The sequence below is a fragment of the Medicago sativa genome, chromosome 6, assembly GCF_051527215.1.
Source record: "Medicago sativa cultivar Bolivia chromosome 6, Bolivia_mono, whole genome shotgun sequence".
In the NCBI taxonomy this organism is placed as follows: Eukaryota; Viridiplantae; Streptophyta; class Magnoliopsida; order Fabales; family Fabaceae; genus Medicago; species Medicago sativa.
The window spans coordinates 31,653,634-31,676,128 of NC_140754.1; the positions used below are offsets into that span (position 1 = coordinate 31,653,634).

The window sequence follows — 22,495 nt, forward strand, 5'->3', positions numbered from 1 at the left end:
TTGGTGGATAATTTGTAAGTGCTTTCGTCAGCGCTCCCTTGATCATGATGAACTTTTGATACTCAACTCACTTAAACTGTTTTTTCTGTTATGAAGATTGTGATGATTGGGTTGTGTAATCAAATAGGAGATGAAACAATTGTAGAATGTAATTTTTTGAATATACATTGTTTTTATTGTGTATTATTAAAATTATTAATTAAAGTTCAAAAGTTTGAACCCCCTCACACAGGGTCCTGGCAATGCCACTGTGTGCATCTGCGATGAAACTTGTAGTTTTGTGTTTTACAAGACTTTTTGGCACTCCCCAATGTGTTCTGTGGAGGTTGGGGAGGCATTAAGACTTTATCATGTTTATATTTTAGGTGTCTGACCTTTAACTAGATTATATTATTACTCTTAATTCAAATAATTGAACAACTTTGAAGGAGGAAGTAAAAATATTATTGAATTTTGAAGTATTATGAATGGTTATAAACAATTGTATACTTCATTTTTTTTTAAAACTCTTATGTTGAGTTTTGTCAAAGACAAACTAATGCAGTCGCTCACGACTTATCAAAGATAGCCCCATGTTAAACTAAGTTCCATCGTTTATTGATATACCATGTATTTGTAGTTTGATATCTAATAAAATGTTATAAATCTTTTCCTCTAAAAACAATTAGAATTGTTCTTATATAACAATAAATAAGTCTAGACTCTAGAATTATTTTTAGGACTTTCTAATTAAGACTCACTTCTAAACATTTCACTATTTTTCCTTGATTAAAACACTTATAGAATATCACATAAAAATTTCAACTTGAATCTAGATTTCTCAAATTTCAAACTATTAATTATATTGTTTCTCCATTGTACTTGCAAGAAGTACAATCATTCCCACCTTGCTTGTGTTATTTCAGTAAGGGGGGTGATATTTTTATGTTATGTGAAAAAATCTCCCTTTTCTTGAAGCCACACGTTTATGACAGAATGTTAATGTGAATGATGCTTTTACGACTCAAACGAAAACATGTTACGCATGAGAACTTTACACATCATTTATGTTCTTGTCTTCATCCTAATTTTTTCTCTCTCTATTTTCACTTACTTGCCTCATTATCATAACCCGATAGAAGAGTACAAAAACAATTTGACTAAAAGTCCTCACAATTGAACATGAGAGTACGGTGGGTAGCACTTTGGTGACATAGAATTGCTGATATATATTCGTGACATTGGTCAATTACAATGTCACAAGTGGTTTTTTTTTCTCTTTCACAAAGATTGTGATATTGTGATTGGTCAATATCATCAATGTCACCAATTCTTTGTCACCCAAGTGTTATCCAGAGTACAACCTGTTGTGAAGCACAATAATCAAGGAACAAATGTCGTATTTGTTTCTCCATGCAAATTAGAGTCTCTCATATGTGAAAGGAGTGCCTACTTAACAACCTCTTTTTTACAAAAAGGTCCACACGCATACTTAATTGACATCTCTTTCACATGTTCTTTTTTATTTATTTATAATATCTGTTGTTTTTCCAATGGTTATAAATTCGGCTATTGGCAATGTAAATAAGTACACAAAACCAATAATCAAATACATAACTTGTGATGACCACAATGTCAATTATGAATCCATTTTGTATGAAATTTATTCAAGCCATATTTCTCATGTGTTTGGTGTTTCAAGCATTCCAACTTGTTTGTTCAAAAGAGGTTGTTAGATGCATTCAAAGTGAGAGGAAAGCACTTCTTCAATTCAAGGTTGGCCTTATTGATGTATATGACAACGTGTTGTCATCTTGGACGACAGAAGATTGCTGCCAATGGAAGGGAGTTGGTTGCAGTAACGTCACTGGTCGTGTAATTATGCTCGACCTTCATGGTAATTATGAAAATTATAATGACGATTATAATTACTATATCAAAGGTGATATCCACAAGTCATTGATGGAGTTGCAACAATTACAATATTTGAACCTCAGCGGAAATAATTTTAGAAAGAATTATATTCCAGGTTTCTTTGGATCTTTAAGAAAGATACCTTGATCTTTCGCATTGTCATTTTGGAGGACAAATTCATATTCAATTTGAGTCTCTTTCGCATTTGAAATACTTGAATCTTTCATGGAATCGCCTATATGGTGTGATTCCTCATCGACTTGGAGATCTCTCCAACTTTCAATTTCTTGATCTCAGCAACAATGACTTGGAAGGAAGCATTCCATGTCAACTTGGAAATCTCTCCAACTTGCAATTTCTTGGTCTCAGCTACAATAATTTGGAAGGAAGCATTCCATCTCAACTTGGAAAGCTTACAAACCTACAAGAGCTTTATCTTGGAGATGAATATCGTGATAGTGCTCTAGCTATTGACAACAGGGATCACAAAGGAGGTCAGTGGTTGACTAATCTAACTTCGTTAACCCGTCTTCACATGTTATCAATATATAATCTTAATAAATCCAATAGTTGGTTGCAAATGGTTGGTAAGTTACCAAAACTGAGAGAACTAAAGTTAAAAAGTTGTGGCCTTTCTGATCATTTTATCCATTCATTGAGTCAATCCAAGTTCAACTTTTCCACTTCTCTTTCTATCCTTGATTTATCTGAAAACAACTTTGCATCATCTTTGATATTCCAGTGGTTGTCAAACATAAGTTTCAATCTTGTTGAGCTTGACCTTAGTGGTAATCAAATGGTGGATCCACCATCAAATGGCTATGGCATAGTGATGAAGTCTCTTGAGGTACTTGACCTGTCAGATAATAGCTTGAAGGGTGGGGTGTTTAAATCCTTCATGAATGTATGTACCTTACGTTCTTTAAATTTGTGTGGAAACAATTTCACAGAAGACATTCAAACAATTCTTCATAATTTGTCTAGTGGTTGTGTTAGAAATTCACTTCAAGTGTTAGACCTTAGTTTTAATGGAATCACTGGAACTCTACCCGACCTTTCTGCATTCACATCATTGAAAACGTTGGATCTTTCTGATAACAAGCTGAGAGGAAAGATTCCCGAAGGTAGTAGCTTGCCGTTTCAGTTGGAGAGTTTATCCATTGCATCAAACTCTTTGGAAGCGGGGATTCCAAAATCATTTTGGATGAATGCATGTAAGTTGAAATCATTGGACTTATCCAATAACAGTTTCAAGTAATCATCCATCACCTATCTAAATGTGCTAGGTACTCGCTCCAAAAATTATATCTAGGGTATAATCAAATCAATGGAACACTACCTGATCTCTCAATCTTCTCATTTTTGGAAATATTTGATATTTCTAATAATAGGCTAAATGGGAAGGTAGTTGAAGATACTCAATTTCCAACCAAACTAGAGACACTACGGATGGGTTCTAACTCTTTAAGTGGTGTGATCTCTGACTTCCATTTTCTGGTATGTCAATGTTAAAGGAATTAGATTTGTCTAGCAATTCATTATCATTGAGATTTACCGAAAATTGGGTCCCTCCTTTTCAACTGCACGTATTGAGATCCTGCATACTTGGTCTTTCATTTCCTCATTGGATTAAGACTCAAAAGCACATTCAAAGTCTTGATATTTCTAATGCTGGAATTTCTGATAATGTACCAGAGTGGTTTTGGGATAAACTATCAACACAAGAGTGCCGGAGAATCAACATTTCATACAACAATCTCAAAGGATCAATTCCAAATTTAAAAGTAAAAAACCATTGTTCTTGGTTATCTCTTTCATCAAATGATTTTGAAGGGCCCATTCCACCATTTCTACGAGGTTCCGGATTTATTGATCTATCGAAAAATAAATTCTCAGATTCTCGTCCATTCCTATGTGCAAGTGGTATAGATGAAATGTTAGCTCAGTTTGACGTTTCAGATAATCAATTCTCTGGACAAATTCCAGACTGTTGGAGCAATTTCAAGTCATTGGTTTATGTTGATTTGAGCCACAACAATTTTTTAGGGAAGATTCCAACTTCAATGGGATCACATGTAAAACTGCAAGCATTAATATTGAGGAACAATAGCTTAACAGGGGAGATCCCTTTCTCCTTTTTTTTTTGAAGGAAGGGGAGATCCCTTTCTCCTTAATGAACTGCAGAAAGTTATTAATGCTAGATTTCAGAGATAATAAATTAGAAGGACTCATCCCTTGTTGGATTGGAAGCGAATTAAAAGAGTTGCAGGTTTTAAGCTTACATGGGAATCATTTCTTTGGAAGTATACCATTTGAACTTTGCTATCTACAAAACATTCAACTCTTTGATCTCTCCTTAAACAATCTATCTTGACAAATTCCTAAATGCATTAAAAATTTCACTTCAATGAGTCAAAAAGCTTCATCACAAGATTTTCCCGATCATACTTTTAATATCTCCGGTGACACTGCTTGGCAAATTATAAAAGACTATCAATTGAATGCATTCTTGACATGGAAAGGTGTAGAACAACTATTCCACAACAATGGATTGCTTCTTCTAAAAAGCATTGATCTCTCATGCTATCATTTTTCAGAAGAGATTCCACCTGAAATTGCAGATTTGATTCAATTGGTCTCATTGAATTAATCAAGAAACAACTTCACAGGGAAAATTCCATCAAATATTGGAAAGCTAACCTCACTTGACTCTCTTGATTTGTCACGAAATAAGTTGCTTGGTTTAATTCCTTCTAGTCTTTCCCAAATAGATCGGATTGGTGTGTTAGATTTGTCACATAATCAATTATCTGGAGAAATTCCAACGAGTACACAACTACAAAGTTTCAATGCCTCAAGTTACGAAGATAATCTTGATCTTTGTGGAGCACCACTTGTAAAATTGTGTGTTGAAAAGGGGCCACCACATGAACCAAATGGAAAAATTCAAGACGATGGAGATTTGCTTCTCAATCGAGGATTTTACATAAGCCTGACATTTGGATTTATTATAGGCTTTTGGGGAGTATTTGGTTCAATCCTAATCAAGCGTTCTTGGCGACATGCTTATTTCAAGTTCTTGAACAATTTAGTGGATAATATTTACGTCAAATCCAGATGGTGGCTCAAAGATTAATTGGTAATGATTCTTTAACTTTAGTATAAGATATACTTGCATGTAATATAAAATAGTCGCCATAATATACCATTATAGTATCTATTTTTTATTTTTTCATTTATAAAATCCATTAAAATACTGTTCAGTTTTAATCTCTACAACTTAGAACATGTTCTTAGTAATTTGGAGTTTAAAGGATATATTTTTATTTCCGTTAAAATCCATATATGTTCGATAGTTATCTCAGAAAGTTTGTTAGCCAATCTTGTGTTTCAAGTTTCAACATTTTTTATAATTTATATTTTAGACATTATATGCTAAAGTGGTTACGAATTAATTTGATAGGGTGGCAGAATATTGTTCGTTGGTGATGGATCAGATTAAGGTGTGCAGGCTTGAAAAGGATTTTGGGCACTGTCAAACTCCTACTCTAGGAAGATGAATGGTTTCTCCTCTTTTATGAATGTTTTATGAATTATTTGTATTGTAACTCGTATGATGATTTCTCCTCGCATCCAACATGTCTCAAAACACTCGATTTGTCTTGATTACAAAATTTGGACGTACGTGCAAAAGATACCTCATTTTACACGTCTGGATTGTGTAATTCGAACAAATTATGTGTATCGTTGTGATATATGGTTATGTCATTTATCTCTTATGTAATAGTCTCTTGTTGAATTGAGTTTTCAACTTGCAATTCCTTTTTGTATTCTCTGAAAATTATCTATGTAATAAACATTGGTGAATTATCTATGCAAGTTTTTTCTTCTTTAAAAAGCAATTAAAACTAATAATTTGAATTTCCAAAATTAAAACTTCATATATTCAATAAATTTTGGTAGAAACTTGGAATACTATTTTTAGTATTTTACTTTTCTACATGATACTAACTACATGAAAACCAACTGAAAATTGAAGGCAAATGATTTATTTTACCGAATCACAAGTTATCAATGTTTTCCAATTACCTTACTGAGAGGGAAATAAAATCAGTTTCTCCTGTACTTCCATATCACAAAAATACCCTCCTAATAGTTCTCGCAGCAGCGCTGGATATTAATATTAACTGTCAGACCAAGTTTGCTGGTAGTTGAAGTAATTGCTGCCGGGATTTTTTTTTTTTTTGAAGAAGCTAATATTTTTTTTTTTTGAAGAAGCTAAATTAGCCCACCCAAATTGACACCGGTGAGAATCGAACCCGAGACCTCGAGGAGGAGCACACTCCCAAGCCCCAAGTCAATACCACTAAGCCAACCCAAGTGGGTTTTGCTGCCTGGATATTAACTGAGAAGTAATGAAGAATATGAAAATGTTAAATTGTTTATGACTTGGAAGTTGTCTATGTTGGAGAAAATGGTTCAGTTGTTCAGTGGTATAGATTTACCTCGGTGGTTTAGATTTACCACAGAACGCACTTATATAATTTGTGACTTGGATTGTAGGGTATAAACTTTCGTCGTACTTCAATGGAGAAACTAAAAAGGAATCATGTAATATGCATCAATTCTGAGCGCAAGTTCCTTAATAGAAGTTGGTGTAATTAGTTTCCTTTTCCCAACCTTCTCAGAACATTTTACTTTGATCTCATAACAGTGGGATTTTACTTTGTTTTAAAAGAAGGAACTGACATTTTTTAACTGCAGTTCGACCTAGTTTATTCATGGCTAATACAAAGGACCAACATTACACAACTCCTGCCAAATTTCCTCACGAAGTCCAACATTAGGACAAGCGTAAACGACGGCCAATACTCTTTTGTTAAAAAGAGAGTGTCCCTAGCATTTCTTATACAAGTCATACTTCATAACATAGATTGTAGCTATATTAATAAATTTCCTCACGAAGTCCAACATTAGGACAAGCGTAAACGACGGCCAATACTCTTTTGTTAAAAAGAGAGTGTCCCTAGCATTTCTTATACAAGTCAAACTTCATAAAATAGATTGTAGCTATATTAATATTATTCTCTTTAAGGAGAGTTTTGTCGCTCGTTGTGGTTATTAGTTTGAAGTATTAGTGCTATATTAATATTATTCTCTTTAAGGAGAGTTTTGTCGCTCGTTGTGGTTATTAGTTTGAAGTGTTAGTCTACGGTTATTAGTTTGAAGTATTAGTCTATATAGTTATAGTTGCGCGCACAAAGATACTTGGTTCACACCAGTTGCGCGCACAAAGATACTTGGTTCACACCTAGTTGCGCGCACAAAGATACTTGGTTCACACCAACGGTAAAGACATAAGGCACAAAGATACTTGGTTCACACCAGTTGCGCGCACAAAGATACTTGGTTCACACCTAGTTGCGCGCACAAAGATACTTGGTTCACACCAACGGTAGAGACATAAGACCATTTGCGCGTACAAAGATACTTGGTTCACACCTAGTTGCGCGCACAAAGATACTTGGTTCACACCAACGGTAAAGACATAAGGCACAAAGATACTTGGTTCACACCAGTTGCGCGCACAAAGATACTTGGTTCACACCTAGTTGCGCTCACAAAGATACTTGGTTCACACCAACGGTAAAGAAGACATGTTCACACCTAGTTGCGCGCACAAAGATACTTGGTTCACACCAACGGTAAAGACATACGGTAAAGAAGACATGTTCACACCTAGTTGCGCGCACAAAGACATGTTCACACCTAGTTGCGCGCACAAAGATACTTGGTTCACACCAACGGTAAAGACATAAGAGCATGCATACATGTTTACGTGTTTATACGTGTTTCTTAGAAATCGTGGTCGGGTCAAACACAACCCCACAGAACCGGCTTGTGAGGTGAGGATTACCCCCACTTATAAACACACTGTCAGACCATCACCTATCCGATGTGGGACTCTTAACAGTGTTGTACTATCATAGATTATAGCAATACATGGATCCCAATGAAAAGTCTATTAATTAGCTATACACAGAAATGTGTCAACTTGAGGAAAAGGCAATATGCAATATGTTTGTGGACCATTGCCTATGTAATGAGCCAGTTAAGATCAAAACCCTACGCATAAAAAAGGTTTACTTCAAAATATGAGTAATCAATGAATAAATGTCGTAATTGTTTGCCGTTAATTTTCGCTATGCAAATTAGAATCTCTCATGTGTTTAAGAGAAGAGACTTTGTTTTACTTAGTGAAAAGTAGTGCACAAAGTCAATTCTTTTGTTTTTTTTTATAATAGAAAAGTCTTTTTTTATTGTGCAAATAAGGTCCGTCCGCCTGCAAAGTCTATTTTCTTTTCATTCAATAATATTTAGGTGCCGGCATAATCGACATCTTCTCTATCATATATTATGTTTTGAATTTTTCTACTAACACCCCATCCCATGTATTTCTCCTGCACCTAAATTTTTATAAAAGGATAATTTTGGTATTATTGTAAAATTTTAAGTAAATTTAGATGTAACCCGAAATACATGAGGTGTAAGTAGAAAAATTCTTATGTTTTGTCCTCGTGAGCTTAACTCAATTGCTAAGAACAATGCATAACATATGCAAGGTCCGGGGTTCAAACCCTGATCACCACCAAAAAAATAAAAATTCTAATGTTTTTGCATGTCCTTTTAGCATCAAAAAAAATAAAACTGAAACAGGCTTATTAAAAACTAGAATATAATGAAGTGGGATTATACTTGCACCAATTGGCCGCATCCCATCATAATTTTGCAGTTAAGCGTGTTTGAAGAGAGTCGTATTTATGTGTTGCACCTCTTTCATCCCTTTCTTTACCAAAAAAAAACTAGAATACAATGGAGGATTGGGTAGGTCAACAATTTCTAGCTATTCTTAAAAAAAAAAAAAAAGTTTCTAGCTATAGATTGAAAGAGTTGGAGGTGGTAAAGATCGAAGTTCATACATTGGTAAAGAAAAAAGAAATTATTATAAAACTAATAATTAAGTTTACAGTAAAAAAACTAATTACAAACATTAGTCTATTAAAAAAACCTAGAACATAAAAAACAAGAAAATGGATTTTTTTTTTTTTTTGTTTTGTTTTAGAATGTTGACTCAGAATTTCACAAATCTCCTTGTTCTGTTTTTTATTCATGTCTCTAGTGTTCGACGTTATCCTTACTCATTTTGTTTTTTATAAATGGTTGTTAGTTACAATATGTTATAAATTCGGCTATTGGCACTGTAATTAAGTAAACACAACAGTCAATCAACTTACACACAATGTTAATGATGAACCCATTTTGTTTGAAATCGATAATTCAAACCATATTTCTAACGCTTTTGGTGTTGCAAGCAGACCTTGTTTGTTCAAAAGAGGTTGTTAAATGCATTCAAAGTGAGAGGCAGGCACTTCTTCAATTCAAGGCTGGTCTTACCGATGAATATGGCATGTTGTCATCTTGGACGACGGTAGATTGCTGCGAATGGTATGGAATTGGTTGCAGCAACCTCACTGGTCATGTACTTATGCTCGACCTTCATGGAGATTATAGTTTCTTTGGTTCTGATGATGGCAATAAATTTTATATCATGGGTGATATCCACAAGTCACTGATGGAGTTGCAACAGTTACAATATTTGAACCTCAACGGAAATAATTTTAGAAGGAGTCATTTCCCAGGTTTCTTTGGATCTTTAAGAAACCTAAGATACCTTGATCTTTCTTATTGCGGTTTTGGAGGACAAATTCCTATTCAATTTGAGTCACTTTACCATTTGAAATACTTGAATATTTCCGGCAATGATCTGGATGGTTTGATTCCTCAACTTGGAAATCTTTCCAACTTGCAATTTCTTGATCTTAGCCGCAATCTTTTGGAAGGAAGCATTCCATCTCAACTTGGAAATCTCTCCAACTTGCAATTTCTTGATCTCCTTGGAAATTCTTTTAATGGAAAAATACCTTCACAACTTGGAAAGCTTACCAACCTACAAGAGCTTCATTTCGGAGGATATAGTCTTAGTTCTCTAACAATCGACAACGGAGATCACAGCGGAGGTCAGTGGTTGTCTAATCTTACTTCTTTAACCCATCTTCACATGTTGTCTATATCTAATCTTGATAAATCCAATAGTTGGTTGCAAATGGTTGGTAAGTTACCAAAATTGAGAGAACTAAGTTTAAGAGATTGTGGCCTTTCTGATCATTTTATCCATTCCTTGAGTCAATCCAAGTTCAATTTTTCCACATCTCTTTCGATCCTTGATCTCTCTTCGAACAACTTTGCATCATCTTTGATATTCCAGTGGGTGTCAAACATTAGTCCCAATCTTGTAAGGCTTGACCTTAGTAACAATCATATGGTTGATTTCCCATCAAATCATTTTTCCTATAGGCTTCCAAGATTGAGAGAACTAAGATTATCTAGTAACATGTTCACATCATTCATGATACTCCAGTCGTTGTCAAACATAAGTTCCAATCTTGTTAAACTTGACCTTTCTTTAAACTTCTTGGAGGCTCCTCCATCCAATGTCTATGGCATAGTGATGAAGTCTCTTGAGGTACTTGACCTGTCGGAAACTAGATTGAAGGGTGGGGTGCTTAAATCCTTCATGAATGTATGCACCTTACGTTCTTTAGGTTTGAGTCAAAACAATTTAACAGAAGACCTTCAATCAATTATTCACAATTTGTCTGGTGGTTGTGTTAGAAATTCACTTCAAGTGTTAGACCTTGGTTGGAATGGAATCACTGGAACACTACCCGACCTTTCTGCATTCACATCATTGAAAACATTGGATCTTACTTTAAATCAATTAAGTGGAAAAATTCCTGAAGGAAGTAGCTTGCCATTTCAGTTGGAGAATTTATCCATCAAATCAAACTCTTTAGAAGGAGGAATTCCAAAATCATTTTGGATGAATGCATGTAAGTTGAAATCATTGGATCTGTCCAATAACAGATTCAGTGGTGAGCTTCAAGTAACAATCCATCACTTATCTATATGTGCTAGATACTCGCTCCAACAATTAGATCTAAGCGGTAATCAAATCAATGGCACACTACCTGATCTCTCAATATTCTCATCTTTGGAAATATTTGATATTTCTGAAAATAGACTAAACGGGAAGATATTTGAGGATATTCGATTTCCAACTACACTAAGGACGCTGAGCATGGATTCGAACTCTTTAAGTGGTGTGATCTCTGACTTCCATTTTTCTGGTATGTCAATGTTAGAGGAATTATCTTTGTCAAGCAATTCGCTAGCTTTGAGATTTCCCCAAAATTGGGTCCCGCCTTTTCAATTGGACACTATAGGATTGAGATCCTGCAAACTTGGTCCTACATTTCCTAAATGGATTCAGACACAGAAACATATTCAAAATCTTGATATTTCTAATGCTGGAATTTCAGATAATGTTCCAGAGTGGTTTTGGGCTAAATTATCATTACAAGAGTGCAGAAGCATAAACATTTCAAACAATAATCTCAAAGGATTAATTCCAAATCTTCAAGTCAAAAATTATTGTTCTATTTTATCTCTTTCATCAAATGAATTTGAAGGGCCTATTCCACCATTTCTAGAAGGTTCTACACTTATTGACTTGTCCAAAAACAAATTCTCCGATTCTCTTCCATTCCTATGTACAAATGGTATAGATTCAATGTTAGGCCAGTTTGACCTTTCAAATAATCATTTATCTGGACGAGTTCCAGACTGTTGGAACAATTTCAAGGCATTAGTTTATCTAGATTTGAGCCACAACAACTTTTCAGGGAAGATTCCTACTTCAATGGGATCACTTGTTCAACTGCAAGCATTACTATTGAGGAACAACAGCTTAACAGAGGAGATCCCTTTCTCCTTAATGAACTGCACAAAGTTAGTAATGCTTGATTTGAGAGAAAATAGATTAGAAGGACTCATCCCTTATTGGATTGGAAGCAAATTAAAAGAGCTGCAAGTTTTAAGCTTAAAAAGTAATCACTTCTTTGGAAGTTTACCATTCGAACTTTGCTATCTAGAAAACATTCAACTCTTTGATCTCTCATTGAACAATCTATCTGGAGGGATTCCAAAATGCATTAAAAATTTCACTTCAATGACTCAAAAAGCTTCATCACAAGGTTTTACAGATCATTATTTTATTATCAGCCAAGGAACTGTTTATTATAGAAGAGACTATCAATTGAATGCATTCTTGACATGGAAAGGTGTAGAACAACTTTTCAACAACAATGGATTGCTTCTTCTAAAAATCATAGATCTATCCAGCAATCACTTCTCAGAAGAGATTCCACCAGAAATAGCAAATTTGATTCAATTGGTCTCATTGAACTTATCAAGAAACAACTTGACGGGGAAAATTCCTTCAAATATTGGAAAGCTAACATCACTTGACTTTCTTGATTTGTCCCGAAACAAGTTGCTTGGTTCAATTCCTTCTAGTCTTTCCCAAATAGATCGGCTTGGTGTGTTAGATTTGTCACATAATCAATTATCAGGAGAAATTCCAAAGAGTACACAACTACAAAGTTTCAATGCCTCAAGTTACGAAGATAATCTTGATCTTTGTGGAGCACCACTTGTAAAATTGTGTGTTGAAGGGGAGCCACCACATGAACCAAAAGGAAAAATTCAAGACGATGAAGATTTGCTTCTCAATCGAGGATTTTACATAAGCCTGACATTTGGATTTATTATAGGCTTTTGGGGAGTATTTGGTTCAATCTTAATCAAGCGTTCTTGGCGACATGCTTATTTCAAGTTCTTGAACAATTTAGTGGATAATATTTACGTCAAATGCAGATGGTGGCACAAAGATTAATTGGTAATAATTCTTTAACTTTAGTATAAGATATACTTGCATGTAATATAAAATAATCGCCATAATATACCATTATAGTATCTATTTTTTATTTTTTCATTTATAAAATCCATTAAAATACTGTTCAGTTTTAATCTCTACAACTTAGAACATGTTCTTAGTAATTTGGAGTTTAAAGGATATATTTTTATTTCCATTAAAATCCATATATGTTCGATAGTTATCTCTGAAAGTTTGTTAGCTAATCTTGTGTTTCAAGTTTCAACATTTTTTATAATTTATATTTTAGACTTTATAAGCTAAAGTGGTTACGAATTAAACTGATAGGGTGGCAGAATATTGTGCATTGGTGATGGATCAGATTAAGGTGTGCAGGCTTGAAAAGGATTTTGGGCACTGTCAAAGTCGTACTCTAGGAAGATGAATGGTTTCTCCTCTTTTATGAATGTTTTGTGAAATATTTGCATTGTAACTCTAGTATGATGATTTCTCCCCGCCTCCAACATGTCTCAAAACACTCAATTTGTCATGATTACGAAATTTGGACTTGCAAAAGACATCCCATTTTACACGTCCGGATTGTGTAATTCGGACATATTGTGTGTTTTGAGAGATGTTGAGGGGCGAGGAGAAACTATCCTATCAGAAATAGATTGATGGGGTGTATCTTTGTAATATACGGTTATGTTATTTATCTCTTATGTACTAGTCTCTGTTGAATGAAGTATGCAACTTGCAATTCCTTTTGTATTCTCTGTAATTTATTTATGCAATAAACATTGGTGAAGTATTCTACAAGTAGAAAATACATGTGTCATTTTTCTCATGCATCACCTCACAAAAATACCCTCCTAATAGTTCTCGCAGCAGCGCTGGATATTAACTGTCGGACCAAGTTAGCTGGCAGTTGAAGTAATTGCTGCTGGGAGCTTAAACTTACATATATAGTCATGCATCAGAAGTAATGAAGAATATGAAAATGTGAAATTGTTTATGACTTAGAACTTGTCTATGTTGGAGAAAATGGTTCAATGGTTTAGATTACCTCAGGAATGCAGAATGAACAGGATGAATGTCTTGATTCTGGTCAGGACTAGCCTCTATATAACATCCACAGAAAATACTTATATAATTACTGACTTGGATAGTAGGGTATAAATTTTCGACGTACTTCAACTTTCGAAGTACTTATATAGTTTCCTTTTCCCAACCTTCTCAGAACATTTTACTGGGATTTTACTTTGTTTTAAAAAATAAAATGACATTTTTTTGTTGGTGTTAACCATCTGGTTCCTAAGGCAATGGGGTCTTAGTAATACGGAGTTGTCCAGGAGGAAGTGACATATAGTTTCAAACATGAGATATGCTAGCTAAATGCTCTTTTGATCATAATCTTCAAATCGATCTTTGAAATATTTACGCAAATTTTATGGTAAAATGACCAAAAAACAACGAACAAAAAAACACGGGGAATTCTTATATATTGATGGCATATTCGGATTTACAACAGTTTCACCGTAGCCGCCATTATTTGGCCACTGCAGCGGGTCAGTTGTAGCACAACTAAGAACGTTAAAACCATATGACGTCCTCTATTCTCTTTCATGTCATTTTGCTCTTAATTTAGCAAAAATATTAGTAAAAATGTTTGATTCATTATTGAACATAAAATAAACAAAATTATGACTGTCTACGAGACATTCAAGTATTAACTACTCCATAAGCTAGATCCAAAATTAAGAACCAAAACAGAAAGCTATATCATACTCATGTCTTCAGCATTGATGTAGTTTCAGTTAGTGTATCAGGGTCCCTTTACCTTATTTAAATTTGAACAACTTCATAGTTGTTGTATATGTTCGTGTATATTTCAATCACAATCTTAAACATTAATTTTTCAACCAACAGTTATGATTCTGAATTATCTTCTAATGATTATGTTATGTTCGAAATGTTATAATTATATCTTTTGCGTTTATGTTCTGCACTGATATTACGGTTTGATTTGGCATTGCACAGATTCACACCTGCTTTACATTTGGTGCTGATCCTGATTTTCTCGAAAATGACATCCGCGTGAAGCCGGATCTCGACGCTCTTGGCTCTCTTGGTGACGAAGGATGGTATTGTGTTAGGGCAATTCTGTGGGCTAACAACTACGAATTACCAAAAACGGTATTAGCCACGCGCGAGCCAGTGCTTAATAAAGCAGGAGTGATTCTATCTTGCGGTGCTTCTTTATACTGGGAAGATGGAAGAGTAGCAACATTCTATTGCTCATTCTTATCAAACCTAACAATGGATATAACTGCTGTTGGGACAAAAGGAACACTTCATGTTCATGATTTCATTATCCCTTATGAAGAAAAGAAAGCATCATTTTATGCAGCTTCAGAATCAAGCTTTGATGATCTTGTCACTAGATGGGGTTCGCAGCCAAGTAAGCACGTAATAGAAAACGATCTCCCTCAGGAGGCTCTTATGGTAAGCACATATAATGTTGAGAACAAAAGCACTCTCACACGTGAGTATAAGTGCTGTTTCGCCTAAATTAGAAAAGTTGCAACAAAAGTAATTTTGGTAAAGTTAATTGGACCAATGATATTGCTACAACACATTGGCTGCATGGTGTAAACTAGGACATGGTTTTCGTTGTCTTCAATACTATTTTCTAGTAAATGAAAATAATCTCCAGTGAACCATCTGAAACAAGTAAAAAACATGGAAGATATTGGCTTTGGTTGGCCAAACATTACAGGGGCATGAACCAAATTTGGTAACCAAGTCTGATCAAAGTTTCAAAATGACAAATACAAAGTGCAACATAAGTAAAGTCATGCAAATCAGACCCCAGACATATGACTATTATCCTGTGCTCAATACTTTTCCGACCTATTTACTCATATATCTGGTGGTAAATGGTCAAGATCATGAATCTCAACAGGTTCATGCGTAATCAAACTTGTACCAGCAAGCTCAATGTTCAATTTCTTTCCACAAAACATTGTATTGTTCCACCTCCCGAGGGCTGCTAGAGCATCAGACTCCACAACAAATAAAACTTCTGCTGTTCCTTGTGTATTCCCAGACTGATCATAATGAACGGAACACCTTTCCAACTCACCCGCTTCCGAGAACAACCGCTGTAAAAGGCAGACAAGAGATTTCAATTTCTCATATTATCTGAATGACAAAAAAAACAGAGCTTATAATTGCAATAATGACTTTGATTTACCTTTAAAGAGATAACATATAAGGAAAAGAAAAAGAAAGAAAAAACACTTCCAAAATAAGATTCAGAAATCAGATTAATATGGGGTTGTCATCATCAGAAATAGTATTTACTTACAACGCTAATTGAATATGCTTACCAAACAGTAGCAAGCAGCAAGATGCTCATAACCGATATCTCCAAAGTAAACTACATGTTCTAGAAAGCAGAACATAGACATGAACATTCCAACAATGCACAGAAACTTAAAAGTAAAGCTAGCATGCACATGAAGAGGGAAAGCTTAACAAACAGGGCAAATTGATGAACCAACATAGGGAAAAGGTATGGTACACAAACACTACACACTACACAGAACCAAAATGTAGCATGTTATTATGAAAGAAAATCTAGCAGCATGTGAGATGCACAATTAAAAATTATGCAGGAAATGGCCATGTCATGATGTACTACTACTTAATTCTCAAATTTCAGCTTTGTCCGTGTACTTCATTCATCAAGATTTATTTTCACATGATTATATATATGGGCCAAAGCTATTAACAATTAACATCATAAATCTGTGAGCTTGATAATCAATATAATATGAAAAATAATCAACAGTTATACAGGTTATGGGTACATGTCATACCTTCAAATGACAATAATGACTCTTTGATTTATCTCAAAAGAGAAAATAAAAGAAAGAAAAAACAGTTTGATTTATCTCTGCAAGGCATTCCTCCTGTCAGAAATAAAAGCCACTCTATTGACCTATTACATGGTTCAGGACCAGTCAGTGTGAGACCGTATAGATATCCTCATCACCACAAGGATGAGATTGAACGCCAGATTCAAAATCTGCTTCAACAAGGAGTGATTCGCAACAGTACTAGTGCATTCTCAAGCCCTGTAATCTTGGTCAAGAAAAAAGACAAGTCATGGAGAATGTGCGTTGACTATCGCGCACTCAACAAGGTAACGATTCAAGATAAGTATCCTATTCCGGTCGTAGATGAACTTTTGGATGAGTTGCATGGCTCAGAATATTTTTCCAAGCTAGATTTGAAGGCTGGGTATCATCAAATTCAAATGAATGAAAGAGATATACATAAAACGGCATTCCGTACTCATGAAGGGCACTATGAATTTATGGTTATGCCGTTTGGTCTTACGAATGCTCCGGCCACATTTCAATCGGTGATGAACGAAATTTTTAAAACATATTTGCGAAAATTCGTATTAGTTTTCTTTGATGATATATTGATTTATAGCACAAGCTGGGCAGCTCATATGCAACATTTGGAGGTGGTTCTCAATGTTTTATCAGAACATCAGTTTGTGGCCAACCACAACAAATGTGCTTTTGGCCTGCAACAAGTAGAATATTTGGGTCATGTTATTTCTAAGGCAGGGGTGAATGTGGATCCTGCCAAAGTCAGCAGCATATTGCAGTGGCCAATCCCACGAAATGTAAAAGGGGTGCGAGGGTTTTTGGGTTTGACGGGTTATTATCGGAAGTTTATAGTTAATTACGGGAAAATTGCCAAACCGTTGACAGAACTGAGAAAGAAAGAAGGATTTACATGGAATACAGCAGCTGATGAAGCATTTGAACGCCTCAAAAAAGCTGCAACTTCTGCACCAGTTTTATCTCTGCCGAATTTTGCATTACCATTCGAAATCGAATGTGACGCCTCAGGTAAAGCAGTAGGAGCTGTGCTGATGCAGATGAAGCATCCTATTGCTTATTTTAGTAAAGCTTTTAATTCATCTCGATTGTCCAAATCAGCCTACGACAAAGAGCTTATGGCGTTGGTCTTAGCCATTCAACATTGGAGGCATTACTTATTAGGAAGGAAGTTTGTTGTGTACTCTGATCAGAAGAGTTTAAAACATTTATTGCAACAAAGAATTACCACAGGCAATCAGCAGGAATGGATGTCCAAGTTACTTGGTTTCGATTTTGAGGTGGTATATAAGGTGGGAGTTGAAAATAAGGTTGCTGATGCTTTGTCTAGACAACATGAGGATGTTGAACTGAAGACTCTCAAATCGTATCCTATTCGGCAGCAAGGGGGTCAACTGCAGCAAGAAGTGTTACAGGATTCAATGCTTAAAGATATTGTTGAAGCCATTCAAAAGGATCCCAATGCCAAACCGGGTTTTGCGTTGAAAGGAGGGATTTTGTTTTACAAGAATAGACTCGTCATACCTGCAAAATCCCCAATTATTGATGATTTATTAAGAGATTTTCACTCATCTCCGAGCGGAGGTCATTCGGGTTACTTACGTACCTATAGGAGGATGGCTGGAACACTCTATTGGCAGGGAATGATGAAAAAGGTGCAGGAATTCGTGAAGGCTTGTGATACTTGTCAGAGACAGAAATACGCTGCAACCACTCCTAGTGGTTTACTGCAGCCATTGCCAAATCCTGTTTTGGTATGGAGTGAAATATCAATGGATTTCATTACTAGTTTGCCCAAGAGTAATGGGTTTGAAGCGATATTGGTTGTTGTGGACCGCCTTTCCAAGTACAGTCACTTTATTCCTCTTAAGCACCCTTTTACGGCTCGTTCAATTGCTGCTATCTTTGTGAAGTAGGTGGTAAGATTACATGGCATCCCTGAATCCATTCTTAGTGATCGTGATCCCTTATTTGTGAGTATTTTTTGGAAAGAATTATTTAAGATGGTGGGTACAGTTCTTAAAATGTCGTCAGCATACCATCCTCAAACCGACGGCCAAACTGAGGTGATTAATCGTTGCTTGGAAGCTTATCTGCGTTGCTTTATTGCGGATCAACCTAAAACATGGGCACACTGGTTCCTTGGGCCGAATTGTGGTATAATACTACCTTCCATGTGTCTACAGGATTCACCCCATTTGAGGTGGTTTATGGCAGAAAACCACCAGTGTTGGTGCACTTCTTGGAAGGGGAAACACGAGTTGAAGCAGTGGCTCAAGAGCTGCGTGATAGGGATGAAGCTTTGCGACAATTGAAGTACAATCTGCAACGAGCTCAAGAGCAAATGAATATCAAGCTGATAAGAAGCGTAAGGAAGTGCAATTTGAATTAGGAAACTGGGTTTTCCTTAAACTCAGACCACATAGGCAACAATCTGTGGTTCAACGGATTCATCAGAAACTGGCTCCAAGGTTCTTTGGACCGTATCAAGTGATCAAAAAGATAGGGCAGGTTGCTTATAAGTTGCAACTTCCTGCAGATTCCAAAATTCACGCTACCTTTCATGTTTCTCAGTTAAAGAAGGCAGTGGGCAATTATAAACCTTCGACGGAGTTACCTGTCAGTTTGGAGGTGGACAAAGGCAACATCATCCCTGCCAAAGTGTTGTCTTGGAGAGATAGGTTTGATGGGGGACAACATAAAAGAGAATGGTTAGTTCAACGGGAAGGGATGGATAGTGGAGATGCGACTTGGGAAGAGGAATTGCTGTTAAAAAGTCAATTTCCTGACCTGAGCCTTGAGGACAAGGCTGCTTATCATGGTGGGGGTGATGATAGGCAGAGGGCTGAGCCCAATTTAGAAGAGGAAAATGTGCTAGTGGGCAAGAATGATAACAAGGCCAAAACATGGAGAGTCTATGTAAGGAGGAAAAAGAAAGAGAACGTACAAAATGTGTGACTGCTTAGCTGGGAATGCATTAAAGTAGTACTTATCCCCAGGTACTAGGCTCGATTCCCACGGGAGGCAAAAACACTAGTAGGGTGAGGGGGCTAGTGATTAAGTCGGTGAGTAACAGTGGCAGATGGCCAGACCGGGTGGGGTAGACTTGCACGGATGGTGTGGGTCCCACTTGGGCTGTTACAACGACCGCCTCTAGTCTTTATTACCTGCAAGTTAGGCATACGAAGGACAACATTTTCAAGCAGAAAGGGTGAGATTTCACAATCAACAAATTAAGCATATAATTCATCAAAATGCATTTAACAACATAAAACATTATTAACATATCAAACATTTATCACTTAGCATCGTACCAAATCATAATCAATTATCATCATCAAATATCATCAATAGTTCGTAATCAAATATCATCTTTAATTCATAAGCAAAAATCATCTTTAAATTATAATCAAGTATCATCTTAAAATCATCATCAAACATCTTATTCGACTCAACACTTGACTCGACAATGCGACTCAACTTGACAATGCGACTCTTAACATCTTAAATCATCATAAAACTTCTTGATATGCAAATACATGTGGTACCATTCAGGGCATCAAGCCGCCAACATATATGAGCGTAAATAGGCTCTTCAACAAGTGAGCAAAAGTTGCCGGGCCTCAAGCCCCCAACGTAGTTTGAGCATAAGCTGCCGGGCCTCAAGCCCCCATCTTTAATGAGTATGCAATGGACTCAATCTTCCTACAACTTAAACAACATCATGACATCTCTTATAGTTCCATTAACATGGACAACTTCTTAGATAATTACAACTTGGACCGACTTATACAACTTGTGACATTAAATGGTCAACAGTAGCAAACAATAACAAATGTAGCATATAACAGTGCTTGAATAACATATCATCATTAAAGGAATGAATAATATCAACTTAACATCATAAAACATCATAAAACATCATAAATAATACTTATAAACCAATACTTCTTTGCTAATAATCACAATCATCTAACTCAGGCTTCTGTGCAGCTTTAATCAGTCTAAACAACTCTCATTCTTAACTTTAGGATCATCTCATATCTACTCGTGCGAAAGGATCGCAACAAAACTAATTTGGGCAACTACAGCTTAACTCGCAATGGCGAGTGTTCTTGCTCGCAGTGGCGAGCGTTTTCGGTCGCTCGCAATGGCGAGTGTTCTTACTCGCAGTGGCGAGCGGTTATGGGTTGCTCGCAATGGCGAGTGGTCTTGCTCGCAATGGCGAGCGATGAACTTCATCACTCGCGAGGCGAGTGTTGCAGCTCGCAATGGCGAACGATGAACATCAGGCTCGGACAGAATCAGATTTTTCTCAATTTTTCGCCTAATCTCATGGTTCTAACCTCAAATCAACATTTAATTATCACCCTATGGAATATCTAAGGTATGTACACAAGTTTGGCTTCATTCTAACGGAATTTCATGGTTCAATCATCAAAATCGTTCATAAACCTAATTCTCAATTCTCACAAAAACTCAACCTAATCATGCTAAATCCATTTTTCAGAATTAGAGGCTTAATAGTATTGAGAGTTAGTCTCACCCTTATCTTATAACAGATGAAACCAACAGCCTCCAAATCTTCTCTCTCTTAGGTTCTTCTCTTTTCTCCAAAAGCGTTTCTACGTAAAAACGTTTCTAACTTACGTTGTTATATTTATTTCTCCTTATTACTCTACTCACCTCTAAACTTACTCATCTCACATCATAGCCCCACCTCTAATATTTTTATTTTATTTTCATATGTTATCTTATTTAATAATAAAATAAGTCACACCATCATTATAACCTCACAAAAACATACACTTCACATAAATCTTAAAATCACATAATTCATCTATAAATCATGTATATCACTTAAATTCATAAATTCGATAAATCACACATATAAATCATATAAATATATGCTAAAACTCATTAAAATAATTAAATAATTAAGACGGGCGTTACAACTCTCCCCAACTTATAGAATTCTCGTCCTCGAAAATGTACCTCAAGCAAACAACTCTGTATAAGACTCCCGCATCTTACTCTCTAGCTCCCATGTCAAGCTTTCACCAGTCGCTCCGTCCCAAACGACCTTCACAAGAGGTATCTCCTTGCCTCTCAACTTCTTCACTTCACGACCTTCGATTCTCACTGGTAAGGTCTCAACCGTAAGGTTATCTCTAACTTGCACATCATCTCTTTGGATCACATGAGATGGATCCGGAACATACTTTCGAAGTTGCGACACATGAAACACATCATAAAAATTTGAAAGATGCGGTGGTAAACCCACTCGGTAAGCCACCGTTCCGACTCTTTCCGATATCTGATACGGACCAATAAACTTTGGAGCCAACTTCTTTGACTTTAATGCACGACCAACACCGGTCATTGGAGTAACTCTTAAGAACACGTGATCTCCTTCTTGAAACTCAAGGTCTTTCCTACGCTTATCATGATAACTCTTTTTTCGATTCTGCGACGCCTTCATCTTTTCTTGAATCATCTTCACTTTCTCAGTAGTCTGTTGAACAATTTCGAGTCCTATAATCACACTCTCACCTGTTTCAAACCAACACAACGGAGTCCTACACCTCCGACCATACAAAGCCTCGAAAGGTGCCATCTCAATACTTGAATGATAGTTGTTATTATAAGTGAACTCTATCAACGGGAGATGACTATCCCAAGTTCCACCTTGCTCAAGTACACATACTCTCAACAAATCTTCGAGTGACTGAATCGGTCTTTCCGACTGAACATCTATTTGGGGATGATAAGCCGAACTCAATCTCAACTTAGAGCCTAAAGCCTCTTGCAAACTCTTCCAAAATCTCAAAGTAAATCTTGGATC

General features: G+C 36.0%; 2 protein-coding genes and 1 pseudogene across 3 annotated transcripts in view; all 3 read left to right on the plus strand.

Annotated features, from left to right (window-relative positions):
- Nucleotides 1–15,669, plus strand: part of LOC146914531 (putative oxidoreductase At4g09670) — a 50,932-nt gene extending 35,263 nt beyond the window's left edge. Inside the window, exon 2 of the mRNA XM_085717389.1 lies at nt 14,768–15,669. Within this exon, the coding sequence (XP_085573515.1) occupies nt 14,768–15,298 (531 nt within the window). The 3' untranslated portion in view covers nt 15,299–15,669. The remainder of the gene's footprint in view (nt 1–14,767) is intronic.
- Nucleotides 1,374–13,554, plus strand: LOC146914534 (receptor-like protein EIX2; annotated as a pseudogene). Its single transcript, XR_015014288.1, has 3 exons — nt 1,374–4,009; nt 4,045–5,032; nt 13,076–13,554. The product of XR_015014288.1 is annotated as a receptor-like protein EIX2 (transcript).
- On the plus strand, nt 9,145–13,554 carry LOC146914535 (receptor-like protein EIX2). The gene is made up of 2 exons (XM_085717386.1): nt 9,145–12,751; nt 13,076–13,554. The coding sequence occupies exon 1, from the start codon at nt 9,194–9,196 to the stop codon at nt 12,746–12,748; it is 3,555 nt and encodes a 1,184-aa protein (XP_085573512.1). The 5' UTR covers nt 9,145–9,193; the 3' UTR covers nt 12,749–12,751; nt 13,076–13,554.
- Nucleotides 15,670–22,495: the final 6,826 nt, after the last annotated feature.

What these genes read in the sequence shown, in the direction of transcription:
- LOC146914535 (XM_085717386.1), top strand. Translation starts at nt 9,194, where the DNA reads ATGTTAATGATGAACCCATTTTGTTTGAAATCGATAATTCAAACCATA.